The sequence below is a fragment of the Strix uralensis genome, chromosome 16, assembly GCF_047716275.1.
Source record: "Strix uralensis isolate ZFMK-TIS-50842 chromosome 16, bStrUra1, whole genome shotgun sequence".
NCBI classification, from domain to species: Eukaryota; Metazoa; Chordata; class Aves; order Strigiformes; family Strigidae; genus Strix; species Strix uralensis.
This window is the reverse complement of record NC_133987.1, coordinates 6,439,741-6,455,286: the sequence shown is the minus strand read 5'-3', so window position 1 is coordinate 6,455,286 and position 15,546 is coordinate 6,439,741. Positions and strand designations below refer to the sequence as shown.

The window sequence follows — 15,546 nt, the reverse complement described above, 5'->3', positions numbered from 1 at the left end:
CCCCCTCGAGGGCTTCTCCAGGAATCCAACAAGCTGCTGATCGCCTCAAATGCAGGATCCGGCCTTAATTAGAGGAGCAGGAGGGGGCAAGGCCTGGTGTGGGGAGGCGGCGGGGTAGGGGGGGGGTCCCTCTGAAACCCCCCTGCTTCCTTAGCGCTTTCCCTAAGAAGCGGCTCCCGCTAGCCCAATTTCCCGGGCAGCTCGCCCTGCCCGCCGGCTCCCCGCTGAGCCCGTGGGCACCCCCGACCCGTGTCCCGAGGCGGGAGGTCGGGCGGAACGCGGAACGCGGGGCGCGGGAAGGCGGCCGGAGCGCAGCGGCGGGTGCACAGCACCGCCCGCCGCCGGGGTGCGCCCGGACGCCTGAGGGGGACGGACGGGACGAGCCGGCGGCTCTTCCGGCGTGAGAGGGGCCTGGGGAGCGGGAAGGGCCCGGCCCCGCCATGGGCATCCTGGAGAAGATCTCCGAGATCGAGAAGGAGATCGCCCGCACGCAGAAGAACAAAGGTGGGGGGCGGGCGGGGGCTGAGGTAGCTGGGGGATAGCGGAGGGACAGAGCCCTTGAGGGGGGGTGTGAGTGAGGGGCTGGGGGGCTGGTGGGTTATGGCGGGGCTGGGAGGGGGTTTGGGGGAAGAGATGACGGGGGGCGGGCGGGGTCTGAGGTATCTGGGGATACCGGAGGGGCAGAACCCTTAGAGAAGGGGTGCGGGGTGTGTGTGAGGGGCTGGTGGGTTATGGGGGGGCTGGGAGGGGGTTTGGGGGAAGAGATGATGGGGGGCGAGCGGGGGCTGAGGTATCTGGGGGATATTAGAGGGGCAGAGCCCTTGGAGGGGGGGTGTGGGGGGTGTGTGAGGGGCTGGTGGGTTATGGGGGGGCTGGGGGAAGAGGTGACTGTCTGCACCATGGGGGAGGGGGTCTGTGGGGTGGTTTGTGAAGGGGGGGGTACAAGAGTCTGGATGGGGGGGGTTGAGAGAGCAGGGTGAGCCGAGAGGCTGGGGAGGTGTGGGGGGCTGCCCCTCCTGGCAAGCTGCCTTCTTTCCCCGCATCCCGTCCGGGGTGATCCGGAGCCCTGGGAGCACCCCCGGCTCTCCTCGGAGCTGTGCCGAGGACCCCAAGTGCTGCTGGCGCGGGGGGGGCCCTGGGCCCTCTGCTGAGGGGTCCCCGAGCTGCTGGTTGAATGCCTTAACTTAAAGAGGGCACCGGGGAGCAGAGCTCCCCTCGGGCTCTGACAGAGCGGGTCCTCAGCACCTTGCTGCTCCAGGAGGCTTTAGGCCGTGGTAAATAATGGGAAGGAAAAATAGTAAAACCCATAATCTCCTGGGTTTCTTGCCTTTCCCTGTTACAAAGGGAAGCAACTACCTTCTTTTTTTCTGTATCAAGTGTTTTGCTAAGAATAAGTCAATAAAGTACTTTAACACACATGAGCTCCAAGTTAAATGTGTCTTTTAACACTTGTCAAGAGCAACGGGGAAAAAAAAAAAAATCTTGCATCTTTGCAGCGTTGACTGTGACTGGGTGTAAGGAGGGGCCTTTGCCCAGGAGCGGCCGTTCCCGCTGTGATCTCTCCCTCCTTAACTGGCTCCCTTCACCCGTTCGTTCCTGCACCTGCTCTCCCTCTGGCTTGTTCCTTTTACTCGGGGATTTTTTGGCTGCCTATTTCCCTCGAGTCTGACTTTCTGTGCAGGATACCAGAAGGTTTGCTCTCAGTGGCCAATATTTCAAAAGGTTACAGAATGCCTGGGGGGCAGCTCGTGTGCGTGGCAGTGCTTAAGACGCTGACTGAGATCCGTGGTGTTTCTTTTTAGGAAGGTTCTTATTGCTAGAAGTGAATTATTGGCAACTTTCTGACAACCAATTGTTGTGTTTGTGCTATTCCAGCCACTGAGTATCACCTCGGCCTGCTGAAGGCAAAGCTTGCAAAATACAGAGCTCAGTTGCTAGAACCCTCCAAATCCTCGGCTGCCAAAGGAGAAGGCTTCGATGTGATGAAATCTGGAGATGCCCGGGTGGCGCTGATCGGTTTTCCTTCTGTGGGTAAGGTCAGTGAGTGTCTGCGTTAACCACAGGTGTGTTTCCAGGTTTGTGGTTAGCAGTGGCTGTAAAGCAGACATCCATCTTCTCTCCGTCTTTCACCTTCTTGCCGTGATTTAACAGAAAGTTAGAGCTAGGGGAATGCTCCTTCATCCTGTGCGCGGTGCCCTGTGGTAACAGCCCGAAACGTCGTCTCGCCCAGCCACAGCACTGCTGAGAAAATAAGTGAGAGTGTGGGATTTACCTTCGTTCAGCAGAAACGCTGGCTTGTCCCATCACCGCTTCAGTCCTTGTGCCTGGAACAGCCACAACACGACTTCTAAAAGCTGAGGAACAATTTGATGTTGCTTGTTTTGCTGAACGCTTACCCGTGCTTTTATTTACGTATCTAGTGATGCTGATCTCTTGCGTTTCAGTCCACGTTTTTGAGTTTAATGACCTCAACTGCCAGTGAAGCTGCGTCTTACGAGTTCACAACCCTGACGTGTATCCCAGGAGTCATAGAAGTAAGTAGGATTCTCCTTCCTTCAGCACAGAGTGGTGGTAAGAAACCCAGACGTGTAAATGTGTTTGTTTACACCAGTTACACTCGCGCTACCACTGAGAAGCAGCGATATCCAAAGGTCTCTGCTGACTTCTGCTTTCAACTCTGGGAGGTCTTGAGTGCTTGCGGTATCAGGTCTTCTGCAACCTGCAGTGCTGATTTAGCACTTCCCTAGGCTACATAACTCTTCAGGATTGACTGCCTGATGGGGGTTTCATATGCTGCCGTTTGACTGACCAGAGCAGTACGACAATTCTCAACTGAATTTTTTATAGCCGCTATTGGCGCCATTGACCAGATGGCTGGAAACCTTGACAGATTTGTTTTTAATGAAGCTTTAAAAGAGGCAATCTGTACTGTGATCAATTTGGAAAGAAAATACAACTACTCCTGTCCTTGAGGAGTTTTATTAGTGGTGGCCTAAGCATCCATCAGTAAAGCAAATGATAAAGGGCATCAAACTGAAAAGTGTCCAAGAGTAATGAGAAAATCTGGGTCAGAATTGCAAGTGGAGTTAAATAATGAAAGTAACCGTATTGGTGTTAAAACGAACACAAATATTGTAACGCATCCAAACGCAGCTGTGAGCTGCAGTCAGTCACTGAAACCGTTCCTGAGGACTTCACTGCAACAATAGCTTGAAAGCTGATGCCCCTGCAGATCTGATGGATGAAAGTTGCCTGTTATTTCCTGGTACTGTAAGACCTGCAACATGTCTGAATAGTTCTGAGCCACCTCAGTAAGAGGTGGTGATGCTTGCTTGTTACTGTGTTTTCTCGTTAGACCAAGAAAGCAAGGATTTTTTCCTTTCCATTTCACCAGCTCAGGATAATGTGACTGTTGTGCTGATTTCCTGGTGCTTTGTCAAACTGCAATCACGTGATGCTTTAGGAGGTCAGGACCTAACGTACCACAGCTTCATAGGAAACACTCGGGAGGTTACCTCGACAAAAATCAGCTTTGTGCAAACTTGTCCTGCTCTGTCAGGTTCATTCAGTTCTGCTCTCTGCAGGCTTTGGACTCCAGCACATGCTTGGCTTTTGAGGCAGCTCAGGTGCCCTGCGCAAGGCTTTCAACTTTCTGTCCTTCTGTTTCCTTTTCAGTACAAAGGAGCCAATATTCAGCTGCTGGATCTGCCTGGAATCATTGAAGGAGCGGCACAAGGTTGGCTGATCTCGGTGTTCGTGTAAAGTAGGGATTTGCTCTCAATAGTGTACCTGGGTGTCTCAAACATTAGCAGGTTTCCTGGGCCAATAGTTCCCGCATTGGCTTTCCAGATTTTAGAGTCCCTGATCTTATGTGAGGCACGATTCTTATCCCTGAGCCCACGTAAGGTTCTATATGTAGCAGAAAGATGCTTTTCTGGAGGTGGGAGCCAAAGCAAGCCAGTCACTTCTCACCTTCTTGCGTGAGTGTTATCTTGCTCATCTGTTTTCTGGTACGGAGGAAATCTAAAGAAAGATGCTAGAGAGGCGGAGGGGGAAATTACAGCTAAACAGTAACCTCTTTTGACTAATTCCCTGAGTTCCTGCCAGTCCTCCCATGACTCCTGATTCTGGGAAGAGGTGTTGGCTTTGTCCCTCTGCTTCATCATTATCCTGATTGGCTAGTTGTGTCAGAAAATGCCTTATAAAACGTAGGAAATTCATGTCAGAACATGCCTTAGGAAACTGGAAAAATCTCCTAATGATCTCTTCTTGGAGGAGCATGGCCTGGTTAATAAGGTCTCTTTTTTTTTTTTTTTTTGACCAGAAAGTACATGTATCACAGGGCCCACATCCCTGTTCTGGATAAGCTGGCTCTGCTGCCTGGAGCTGCTACCGTTGCACGTGTCTGGGGGTGTCTGTCCCGCTGACAGAGATGTCATTTCCACCCGTGCAGCCATACTTGGATAGCTTTACACTAGCTTCATGTTAGATTTACACTAGCTCACATAGCCTGTGGTGGAGCAGCAGCAGCAAAGAGTATTTGTTAGGGCTTGTGCTGGCCATTAGACAGCATGGATGGACCAGATATGCTCACTCCGGGCCCCCCAGCAGCTGACTGCAGCCAGTACAGCACTGCAGGATCTTTTTCCTTGCTTCCAAGCAGCTGTGCAGGGCAGGAGGCCCTGTCTGTCGCAGAATTCGTAACTGGTTTCTCTTGCTGATGTACGGCCATCTCCTCTCTTCTCAGGGAAGGGCAGAGGTCGGCAGGTGATAGCGGTGGCCAGGACAGCAGACGTTGTTATTATGATGCTGGATGCCACAAAGGGTGAAGTCCAGAGGTGAGTGTGGGCTGGTGGGCCAGGTTCAGGGGTTCCCACACGCCCAGAAAAGATGCCAACTCCCTGAAGTGTTGTGTCCCGTGCATGTTGGGGAACTGGTACTTGAGTATGACATGGAGGTTGTACTCCATCAGAAGCACGCTAGCTAACTGGCTTGGGCCTCTAGGCTGAAAGATCATTCCCACAGGATGGCTGTCCAGAGACAGAGATGTCAGCCTAGATTTCCACCACAGACTGTCCTGCATTAGCTGTGTTTTTTAGGTCGTAGTGAAAGCTTACAGCAAAGTTGTATCAATGTGGTGGTCAGAAAGGAAAAGTATGGGGGTTGCCTGACTACTCTTGGTCTCACAGGCACTAATGTGCAGTGTCCCTGCAGGGCCTTGCTGGAGAAAGAACTGGAATCTGTAGGAATCCGGCTGAACAAAAGCAAACCAAATATCTACTTCAAGGTGAGGTTTCCTGGGCTGCCTCCTCAAAGCTGAGGTTGCTGTGTGCTGCCTCTTGTGCTGGACAGACTGAAGGGGGGGTTGTGGATTTTGCAGACTGTTCTTAAGTTGCTTTATTACCTCCCTGCAGCCGAAGAAGGGTGGAGGTATCTCCTTCAACTCAACTGTCACGTTGACTCAGTGCTCCGAGAAGTTGGTGCAGCTCATCCTCCATGAATATAGTATCCTTTCCTAAAATGGGAGACCCTTAAGCCGTCAGCAGCTCGTGAGTCAAGTGGTACCTGCTGTGGGACAGCCTTGCTCTGTCTTTGCTGCTTGCTGGGTTGACAACGGGCTTTCGCAATCAGGCTCAGCCCGCTGGCTCCCAGCGGTGTGTAAATGTGTCGGGATTTGGGCCTTGACAACGTTCACCTCAGAAATCTTCAATGCTGAGGTCCTCTTCAGAGAGGATTGTTCCCCTGATGAGTTCATTGACGTGATTGTAGGCAACAGGGTCTACATGCCATGCCTCTACGTGAGTATCTCGGCAGCAGCCTGCCTTCTGCCGCGCCGAGCATCTCCATTCTGTGCTGAAGGAAACTCTGGGTCTCCCTGGTTCCTACAGCAGTCACGGTTTGGGGTTTAAGAGGTGGAAAGCAGAGCTCAACAGGGAGCTTTTTACAAGCTTTCCGTGTGCGGCTGTACTCTGCGTGAGTTCCCTGTGCCCTCTTGTGGCTGCCTGCCGTGGAGCAGCTCGCGCTGCCTGTGCTGGGCACCTGGGGTTTGCAATTCCTGTGAGCTCTGCGCTTGGCTTCTCACTGCTGGGCTGTCCCTTGTGCCAGAGGTCACTTAACGGCTCCATCTGAGAGCGCCTGGCTCTGTAATGAACTTGAAAAGGCTCAAACTTACATTTCAGCTTCTGAATTTTAACAGTTTATTTTACTATGAGCCTTGGCTTGTCCTCTGCCTGACAGTTTCTGTTTCAGATGCTGGAACTCTCTCGTTATATCTGCATGTCTTGCTTCCTTGCAGCATTGCTGAATTGACTTCCTAAAGGGTGTGTTGTTCTTCCTCTGACTTAGGTTTATAACAAGATTGACCAGATATCTATGGAGGAAGTGGATCGTCTTGCTCGGAGACCCCACAGTGTTGTAATCAGGTAGGAACTGCCTGATGCACCGGCCCGGATGGTGTGGTGGTTCGTTTCACACCTCTTTCTCCAGCTTCTTCCAAGAAGGGGCTTCTCCCAGGGCTGCCTGTAGCTGTTGGGGTAAGAAGCAGAGCTGCTGGGCAGCTTTTTCCAGGCCTCCTTCCCCGGGAGAGGCAGGCTGCTTGGCTTCTCCACAGTCTGCCGGGCAGAGTAAGCCAGTCCAGCTTGTTTCCTTAGAAGTGCTGATATATCTGGCAGGGGCTTTGTTTCTTCAAAGCTGCTTGCCCTTCTGAAAGCTCTATTTATTTCACCTTGTGTTTTTCTTTTACTGGCCTCATTAAAGACTTCTCCCCCAGTTCCCTGGCACTTTAATAAGATGTTTCACCTTGTTCTTCTGGATCTCTAAATCACAACAGCAGTAAACACGGATGTTCCTGGTGTTTTGCAGCTGTGGCATGAAACTGAACCTGGATTACTTGCTGGAGAAGCTCTGGGAATACCTGGCACTTACCTGCATCTACACCAAGAAACGAGGACGTAAGTGACCATTAGCTGAACAGGAGCTTTGACAGGCACAAAGGGCTGCTGCTCATCAAAGGCAGAGAGGCTGCCAGCGGGGCTCGGATGCCTGGCTGTCAGCGATCTCTTGTGTCTTCAAAATGCTGTAATTATGCTCTCCCTAACCAGCTTTCAGCCCTTGAGAAATACTTTCTGTTCCATCTGATCCAGCCATGCGTGTACCCCACCATGGCCCTTTTACTCTCTCTGTGCTAGAAGAGCTGAATTTTCATAAGACTTTCCATGATGATATAAGGAAATAGTGTGCAAGTTCACAGCTTTCTTCCTTGTTATGCACACTTTGATGAACTGTTCAGCCCATATCTACCCAGAAGACATCTCCTGTTCCTGCTGTGGGAGGTTTGGTGATTCCCATGCCAGGCTCCTGAGGCTCAGGAGTGTCTCTGATCCACCTTTTGCTTTGTAATTCCCTTGCAGCTTCTCCCAGTGATGAAGGCACGTCTATAACTTGTTCCTGTTTGGTTGTGATCAGCTATGACTCTGAACTTGGGTGGATGTGAGGAGATTAAGGAACTTTCTATGAGCTTGTTAAGCTCTGAAATCTTGGGGATTTTACAGAAAACTGCAGAGTAGTTTGGTTTTACTTGTGCAGGTGTGTTTTGACTCGGGTGGTTCTGTTTCCCGTAAGTCAAGTATTTGGAATGGAGTTGGAGCAGGTGGGTTGTGAGGAAGCTCTTGACTGTGTGGCGTGGGTAACTGTACCTGTGGGTACTGGCGTGCCTACAGAACTGATTTGATGCTTTCAAGTACCCGGATACACTTGCCAGCTCCCAGACAGAACAGGTAACGGGAGGAGGAACCTGGGAGTAGTAAGCACAAGGCAGTGTGAGATGGTGTCAGCATATTGGAACACACTTGATGGAAATCAAATGCTTTTTTTTTCCCTCCTGCTTCTCCACAGAGAGACCAGACTTTACAGATGCCATTATTCTACGGAAAGGGGCCTCTGTGGAGCATGTGGTAAGTTCTCTGCATCTTTTATGTTTCCTTGTCTGCAGAAGGCAGGTTCCTCTTGGAGCCTGCTGTGATTTGTGCTTTGTAAAGCTTGGGACATGTCAGTGTTTAGTTGGGCTTCTCCTTTTTTTATCTTTACTGATGCTGCCTGCCTCAGGTTGCTTTCCTAGCTGCTATGAAAGGTTAAAAAAAAATTACTTAATGCAGTCCAGTGAAAAAGCACATGCAAGAGGTGGAATGGGGCTTTATGTGGACTGGTGATTCCCATGTGTCTGTTCTCTATTCTTTCAAGTGCTGTTAACTGGCTCCTAAAGTCACTGTTGTAATTTCTGACAGACCTGAGTTGTTTCTAGTTCCTGGATATTGAGCAAGTTGTTTGCAAAGTGGTGTCATTGAACTGCCTCCCCCGCTGTCTGTCTGTCTTGCAGTGCCATCGAATTCACAGATCCTTAGCCAGCCAGTTCAAATATGCCTTGGTGTGGGTAAGTGTTTAACAGCAGATGAAATCCCTGTCCTTGGGTGTCTCTGGTCTTCTAACCCTTCTCCCCCTTTTGCTTTAAAGGGGACGAGCACAAAATACAGCCCTCAAAGAGTGGGCTTAACCCATATGATGGAGCATGAAGATGTCATTCAGATCGTAAAGAAGTAACCCTCTTTGGTGCCTGGCCTTGTCTTGGATCACTAGAATCGGAACTGACCACATAAAAGCAAAACAAAACAAAAAAAAAAAGGAAAAAAAAAAAAAGGAAAAGAAAAAGGGAGACGTGTTCCGGAGCCAAGAAAGCAAGAAAGCTTCTGTGAAGCTCCTTGTCTTGGAGAAAGGCAGAAAATGAGGCTACTGTACTTGCAGGTGGGGATGAGGAAGGTGGGTTTTCATCTTGCAGCATTTCAGGTGAAGTAATGTTACTTAAAAATAAAAAAGGAGCCAGTTTTCCTAGGACACAGTTCCCACAGCCAGCAGTGTCCTGCCCCTAGTAGGGTTTGCGCATGGATCCATGTGTCGATCTACCAGTGGGGAGTTTATGGGTTTGTGTGAACAAATCTGGCCCTGTGCTTTGGGACAGGGAAGCCAGGGCTGAGAAAACATTGCTGATGCTTTGCTACTTATCCGTTCACTTAATTTAAGCACTGATGTGAAACAGAAACAAAGTTCTTCCTCCCCTGCTTATTGGACACGTTGTCTCTGCAGCTTTCACTGTTGGAGACTTGAGTCTCTTCATCTGAGACAACCCCCCGTGAATTTGTAACGGTCCCACCTCAATTAACACTAGAATGTGGCACTCTGTGCCTCTCCTTAGCTCTGCAGTCCGGTTTGTAGGACATCCTGGTCCAACTGGTACTGAGAGAGATGAGAAATGAAACCTTGTTAACGAACGATGAACCTGACCAAACTGCAGCAGGGTACGATCAAAGAGCCAGAGTCTGCAGTGAGGACTCACTTCTGGCATATCACTCGTCCCAGGAGCTGTCCTGGGAGTTTCTTCCTTTGCTCTTGTCCTGCCCGTTAGTCCCCAGGAGTATTGCTGGGGAGCCCCTTCTTTCTCAGTCATGCTCCTAAATTCCAGTAACAGCTCTTTGAGCTCAAGGTACCATCCCATGCCGTGGGTTTTACCCCAGCCCTGTTAAACATTGTTGCTTGTCTGGAAATTTTATCATCAGAAATCCGGGATTTTTCTAATTATGCTTTTTCATTGAGTATTGATGCTAAACAATTCAGAGTGCCTGATAGAGAACAGCTCTTTCCTTCTGGGATCAAGAGTTGCCAATAGCTTTTATTTTCTTTCATTGAAAAAGGGTTCGGTCTGATGTGGATTCTTAACTGTGAGGACAGGTCTGATAGCAAACTTGTCTGAGCAGGGCTCCTTCCCTCTCTTCAGTGCTCCTCCCCACCCCTCACACACTGATCGAGCAGAAATGGAAGGATTATTTTATTTGAGAAAATAAAAGTTGCTATTTCATGTGAACTGCGGATGTCTGCCTGCAGTGGGTAGACGGTTTGGTGTGTTTTCTAACTCTGTCTTTTCCCTTCGGCCATCTGAGGAATCCTGGATGCTGTTGCAGGAGGTTTTAGCGGGGGAATAGATTGTGAAGCGTCTGCAAGAGGGCTTTGAGGCTGGAGGGGACTTGATGAGGTGTGATGGGAGATAAATAGATATTATACACAATACCCAGGCTAAGAAGGTGACTTTGAACTCTGTAAGTTCCCTTCCCTGTCCCTGGCTTTGTTCACAGCTGGAGTGCAGAGCAAATCCCGACCGCGGTGGCGGCTAACGGAGAATGAGCTCCAAATTAGCCGCATTATGCCTGAGCTGGCTGCAGAAAGCAGGCGCTTCTCTGTGTGAATTGGGTGGGATGCCGTTCCAGCACATTAATTTGCCCTTTAAATTTCCTGTGAAGGTTGCACAGGCAGAGCTGCCCGCACAAAGAGTTCCTTTGGTTTCATTGTGTCCCTGAGTTTTTTGACTTTTTCACTCCAAACCCAGGAGCCTGCCAAGCCCGGGCACGCGGCCGGGCAGCCAGAGCTGCTGACTGGGCTTCGTCCTTCGGCCAGGTAGTGTGTGGAGCTGGGGAAATGGTTGGTGCTTGCTGAAATGCACAGTATTACCTGCTAAAACACGTCCTTGGTTGGTTAGTGCCTACCTCTCAGTGTGTTTGGGTTTCAAATTGACTAGTCTAGCGTGCCATCGTTAAAAAGCCCTCTGTCTAATTAGCCTTACTCTTCATTTAGGAAATTGGGCATTTTATCCTGTTCAGAATGAACGGAGACATGATTAAATTTGGAATGGGGATGAAGTAAAAATAGTGAAGCCAGAAGAAGCTGACTTCTTTTTTTAGTGAGAGTAGCTTTTTCGCAGGCAGGTTTATAGCTGTATTTGAAAATGCGTGCGTTTAATTGCAGTGTTCATTCTTCCAGACGGCTTCCCTAATTGTTCTGCACTAACGTTAAAAGCTGCAAACATTGCAGTTCAGTGCAGGAGCAGGTTTGCCTGAAGATCTTTCCGAATCCTGAGAAAGCAAGGTCCTAAGGGCAGGGGGGAAATCTGCTGCAGCATTAGGATTGTGCCGGAGCCTCCTGAGGTTTATGGAATCAGCCAAGACCCCTCGCTGGCTCCATGGGGGAGCTCGGGAAGGGAGATGTGCTCAGAGCCTCCTTGCTGAGTGTGTTTGGAGAAAAGCTTTTTTCTGTCCAGGAGGATGGGGGGCGGTTGCAGGCATGAGCTGTGGGTTTGCCCCCCCTGCAGAGCAGCACGCTGCATTTTCCTCATGCACGAGGGAAGGCCGGATGCTGCTCGGAGAAAGCCGCCCTCCGCAGCCGGGCTGGCGGTTTGCTCCTCTGCGCCGCAGCCCCCTGCTATTCCTCTGCTCTCTCAGCCGACTACGGTTTCATTAGCTCTGTGCCCCGCTCCAGGAGGGCTGCACGGATCCTGCCCTGTCCCTGGGCCCCGCTTTGCTCGCCGAGTGTGGCCGTGCATCGCTGCTGAGCCGCGCTCCAGGTGTGAGGCGGGGTGGATCGGCTTCGATCCAGTCCATCAGCCACCCTCCATCTAGTCCTGGAAACAGCGACGGCCTGAGGCGTGCTCTGTTTAAAATGCCTGTTCCAGGCAATCAAGCAGGTTTGATTGGCTGAACACTCCTTTTATAATTTAATTTAGTCAGGAATCGTTTGCAAGGTAATAAAAAGAGACTCTGACTCCAAATACATTCATTTAATTCAATGAGAGACAGTTACTGCGGCGGGCTCGCCTCAGCCAGCTTCCCTCACCCCATCACGCTGACATCTTAAAGTGCTGCTCAGGGCTGTATATAAGAGTCACGATCCGCAGTGACAGCTTAATTGTTTCAAATGCTGACAAGGGTCACCCCAACCAGCCATCGCGCATTGTGTGGGGCTGGCTCGGGAGGCTGCGGAGAGGAGGATTTATGGCTGGCAAATAGTTTTGAATTCCTCTGGTTGCGCCTGCTAAATGATGAACCTGCCCCTCGGGGATTGGGGCTATTGATTGTAATTTGCAGTTAAGCCCTCGCTTTCTGAGGAATCAGCATAATAAATACCCACCGCATTACGGCAGGGACGTGTCTGCGTGGAGGAGAAGGGAGCGGAGGTTCTCCCGGCTCGGGTGGTGCAGCAGGATGCTCTCCCTGCCCCTGGGTTTGGGGGAGCTGCTGGAAAGTGGTCCCCAGTTTGGTGTGCTGGAGGAGTCCAGTGCTGGAGGAGGAGGAGGGGGATGAAGCTTTTCTGAGGCTTTTTGGCCTGCAGATCTCGGATGCTGTGGGAAGGCGGGTGGGAACGCCCTGCTCGCCCCAAGGAGAGGGTGGTCGGTGTTGTTGGGGTGGTGGGTGTCCAGATCCCTTTTCTGTGCCCGGCCTCGGGAGCTGGTTGCTCTACTTTGGCGAGGGGCGTGAGGGCGTTTGTGTGTATGTCCACCCCCATGTGATTCCTCTTAAATTTGCATCACTTTGGAGGCAGGAATGGGTCAGGGCCACTCACTGGCTGGTCACATCTGGGGTTTGTGACACTGAGATCTGCGGTCCCAGGAGGAAAAGGGGCTGTGGGGACTGTCCAGCCGCGTCACTGGGGGAGAAGGGATGGGGACCACGGGATGAGGGGAGGGGGACCGGAGCTGGCTGCCCCTCCAGCCGCTCCCTCCCTGACGCTCCCCAAGCTCTGCGGAGGGAAGATTAGCTCCCGTCCCTCCGCTCATGAGTGGAGATGAGAATAATAGCAGTCATCAAATATGCATTGGAGAGCAGCAGCCTGCAGCTGCCGTGCAGCAAATATGGTCCTGTGGCTGCAGGGGGAGTGACGGGCCCCGGCGGGGAGAGAGGCCAAGAGCTGGGGACTGCAGGCAGTGCCGAGCCGGCCCAGTGCCATGCGGGCGAGCTAGGCTACCCCAGGTGAGTGGCTGTGAGTCCCCCAGCCGGGAGGCACGTCCCTTGGGCTTGTGGAGGCCAGAGTGGGAAGGACCAGGGAGGGAACTTGGGGTGTGATGTTGGTTCTTACGCAAAGGCTGTGGTGTGGGGCTCGGCTCCTCCGGGTCAGGGCGTACGGTGTCCTCTCGTCTCCGATTGTCCCTGTCTGCTCGCTGCCTTTATCCCCCCTCATCCCACCTTCCCCATGGTCCCAGCGTTCCCACTGCCCTCCAGAGCAGAACTTCCTCCCCTAAACACTCACTCCCTCCCCACGTGCCGCTGCCCCATGTCTCCTACCACCCCTTCCCCAAATTCCTTTTACCTCAGGGCTGTTTTACCCCAGGAAAGCTTCCTGGCCCTGCAGCCAAACTCTGGGGGGCCCTTGGGCTGGGCTCCGGGGCCAAGGCGGTGGCGCAGGGCTGTGACCTGGCTCCAAGGCCACCAGCCAGTGTTCCTGGCTACCTGCCAGCTCTAAGCTCAGGCCGTGTGGTGCCCAGCTGATCTCTGCTTCCAGCGTCTGCCCCAGCCTCTCTCCTCCCCATAACGCCTCCCTTGCGGGCAGCTCGTGGTGTCAGGCAGCAGCCGGTGGGGAGGGATATGGGGCACATTGCCTGGGAGATGCTGGGTCCCAGGCCTCAGTTCAGAGGGATGAACTGGAGGGGGTGAAAATTAAGGCGGTTTAGGGGTGCGATGGGTGCTCAGGGGAGCAAGGAGAGACTTGGAGGGCTGTGCTGCTGCCCCACCAATCATTCCTAGAAGGCTCCAGCCTATTTCTGTGTTCCCGGTAGCCCTGGGGCTCGTGGCTGGAGCGGCGAGAGCTGGGGCAGGGCTGCCTGTTGGCAAGTGGATGCACAATGGCACCGAACTGATGACGGGGAAGGGGATGCGAGGAGAGATGTCGCGGCTGGGAGGTGCCTGGTCAGCCGGGCTGACTCCATGGGGCTGGGGGGCACGGAGCTCCCGTGAGGCCATGGCTGTGGTGGGGCTGGCATGGCACGGTGCGATGGCACAGAGCTGTGGCACAGAGCCCTGCTCCGGCTGTAACTGGAAACAGGTTGTAAGCGGACCCGGGGCCGGCTGGTGACCGCAGACCTGCCTGGAGACGGCGGAGCTGCCGCCCCGGGAGCTCTGCCCCACCGATGCCGCGGGCCCAAAGGTACGGTCCCGGGCAGCCGCGCGTCGCGCTGGGCTGGGGCGGGCGAAGCAGAACCACGGTGGCCAAATTCTCCCTCTTCTTTCTGCGCCCTGGCACGGCCCAGGGCTGCGGCGGTCGGACAGGGGCTGCACTGGGCCATGTCCCTGGGGTGAGGTGGCTTTTCCTGGCTCAGCCACGTGGCTGGATCCGTTCAGGGGTGACAGGGTCAGAGGATGCTCTGGGCATCTTCTTCCAGAGCCCTGGTCCCCATCGCCACCCCAGGGAACCACCTGCTGCCACGTTTTGCACCCAGGGTCCCTCTCCTGTCCTTTTGCTGGATGCAAACCCTGGAAAAACAGCCTCCAAGTGTGGGTGCCCCACGGTTTGGGGTTCATAGCTCTTCCCTCTCCACCCCACAGTGTCTAACACCATCCCGCTGCGCCTGGGCTTGAATGCCCCTTCCCCAGCTCTGCCGTGCTAAGGGCAGGTGATCGCTGTGCCTGTGGATGAAGAACCCGGGGAGGTGTGGGGGGGTTCCGTATGGGGGCTGGGGCCGTGGAAGGCAGCCCCTGCGTGGGATGGGTCGAGGCCAGGCTGCCTGCTCTCTCCTGTTCTCCCTTCCTCCACGTTTCCTCTCAGAGAACCCTTATCGTGGGCAGGTACCACAGGCACAGCAATGCCACGGGGAGCTGTGCCAGTGCCGCAGGGCACGGAGAGCACCCCCAGTCCCTCCCCTGCCCTGCTGAGGATGGTGGGAACAGAGGTAGGGACCACCAAGGGCAGTGGGATAGAGGTGGGGACCTGCAGCAGCTTCTCACCAGCCGGGTACCCCCTTGCTCGCTGCCAGCAGCTGAGGGAGGGACCGTGACCGTGACCGTGGTGGTTCCCCGCCACATCGTGGTGCCCAGGCGTTGCTCTGTGTGCCCGTGCCAGGAGGAGGGATGGGGCGGGGGTGTGCGCCAGGCGCCTGGGATGTCCCCGTATGGCACAGTTGTGATGGCAGAGCTGTGCTGTGGTGGGGCTCCTGTGGGGCGATGTTCGGGCTTTGCTGATGCTCTTTCCCACTTGATCCCACGCTCGTGTCACGCCATAGACCCTCTCCTGATACCTGCAGGGTGCCCCCGCTCCTGCTCCGTCCCTCTGCTCTTCCTGCAGCTCCGGGGCAGCCTCCCTCTGTCCAGACCCCACCAGGGTGTCTCTGGCTTGGAAATTAATAGAGGGAGGAGGCCGAAGCTGTCAGATTGTGGCTGATACCTCCTCTGCTGCAAATGTGGCAGGGAGGGACAGGACCATGAGGTGTCAGCCATGAGGCTCTCCTGGTCCTGGACCAAACTGGTCCAGCAACTGCTGCTGGTTTTTGGGTCCCCCCAGCTGCTGCACAGCTGGATGCTGCTGTTGCTGGGTATCCCCAAATACCCCCTGCGAGGGGGTGGAGTGGGTGCTACCCCTGCCCGCAGGTGATCTGCGCAGGGCAGCAAGTTCCCACCACCGCTGCTTAAACTTTTATGAAGCCACAGCCGGAGGAATCCAGCCCTGGCATTAACATTTGATGTG

The 15,546-nt window shown here is 53.5% G+C and overlaps 1 protein-coding gene across 1 annotated transcript; it reads left to right on the top strand.

Moving 5' to 3' along the window:
• The first annotated feature begins 370 nt into the window (after nt 1-370).
• On the top strand, nt 371-9,910 carry DRG2 (developmentally regulated GTP binding protein 2). Its single transcript, XM_074886156.1, has 13 exons — nt 371-504; nt 1,876-2,036; nt 2,445-2,534; nt 3,676-3,736; nt 4,748-4,838; nt 5,215-5,287; nt 5,415-5,505; nt 5,701-5,798; nt 6,346-6,422; nt 6,862-6,950; nt 7,894-7,952; nt 8,375-8,428; nt 8,509-9,910. Exons 1-13 carry the CDS (start codon nt 441-443, stop codon nt 8,593-8,595), a joined length of 1,095 nt encoding a protein of 364 aa, XP_074742257.1. The 5' UTR covers nt 371-440; the 3' UTR covers nt 8,596-9,910.
• The last annotated feature ends 5,636 nt before the right edge of the window (nt 9,911-15,546 follow it).

Bases quoted from the DNA above. Each gene is read 5' to 3' on its own strand.
- DRG2 (XM_074886156.1), top strand. From the start codon at position 441: ATGGGCATCCTGGAGAAGATCTCCGAGATCGAGAAGGAGATCGCCCGC. The intron at 3,737-4,747 runs GTTGGCTGATCT...CTCTCTTCTCAG, and splicing joins CATTGAAGGAGCGGCACAAG to GGAAGGGCAGAGGTCGGCAG. The intron at 7,953-8,374 runs GTAAGTTCTCTG...TCTGTCTTGCAG, and splicing joins GGGCCTCTGTGGAGCATGTG to TGCCATCGAATTCACAGATC.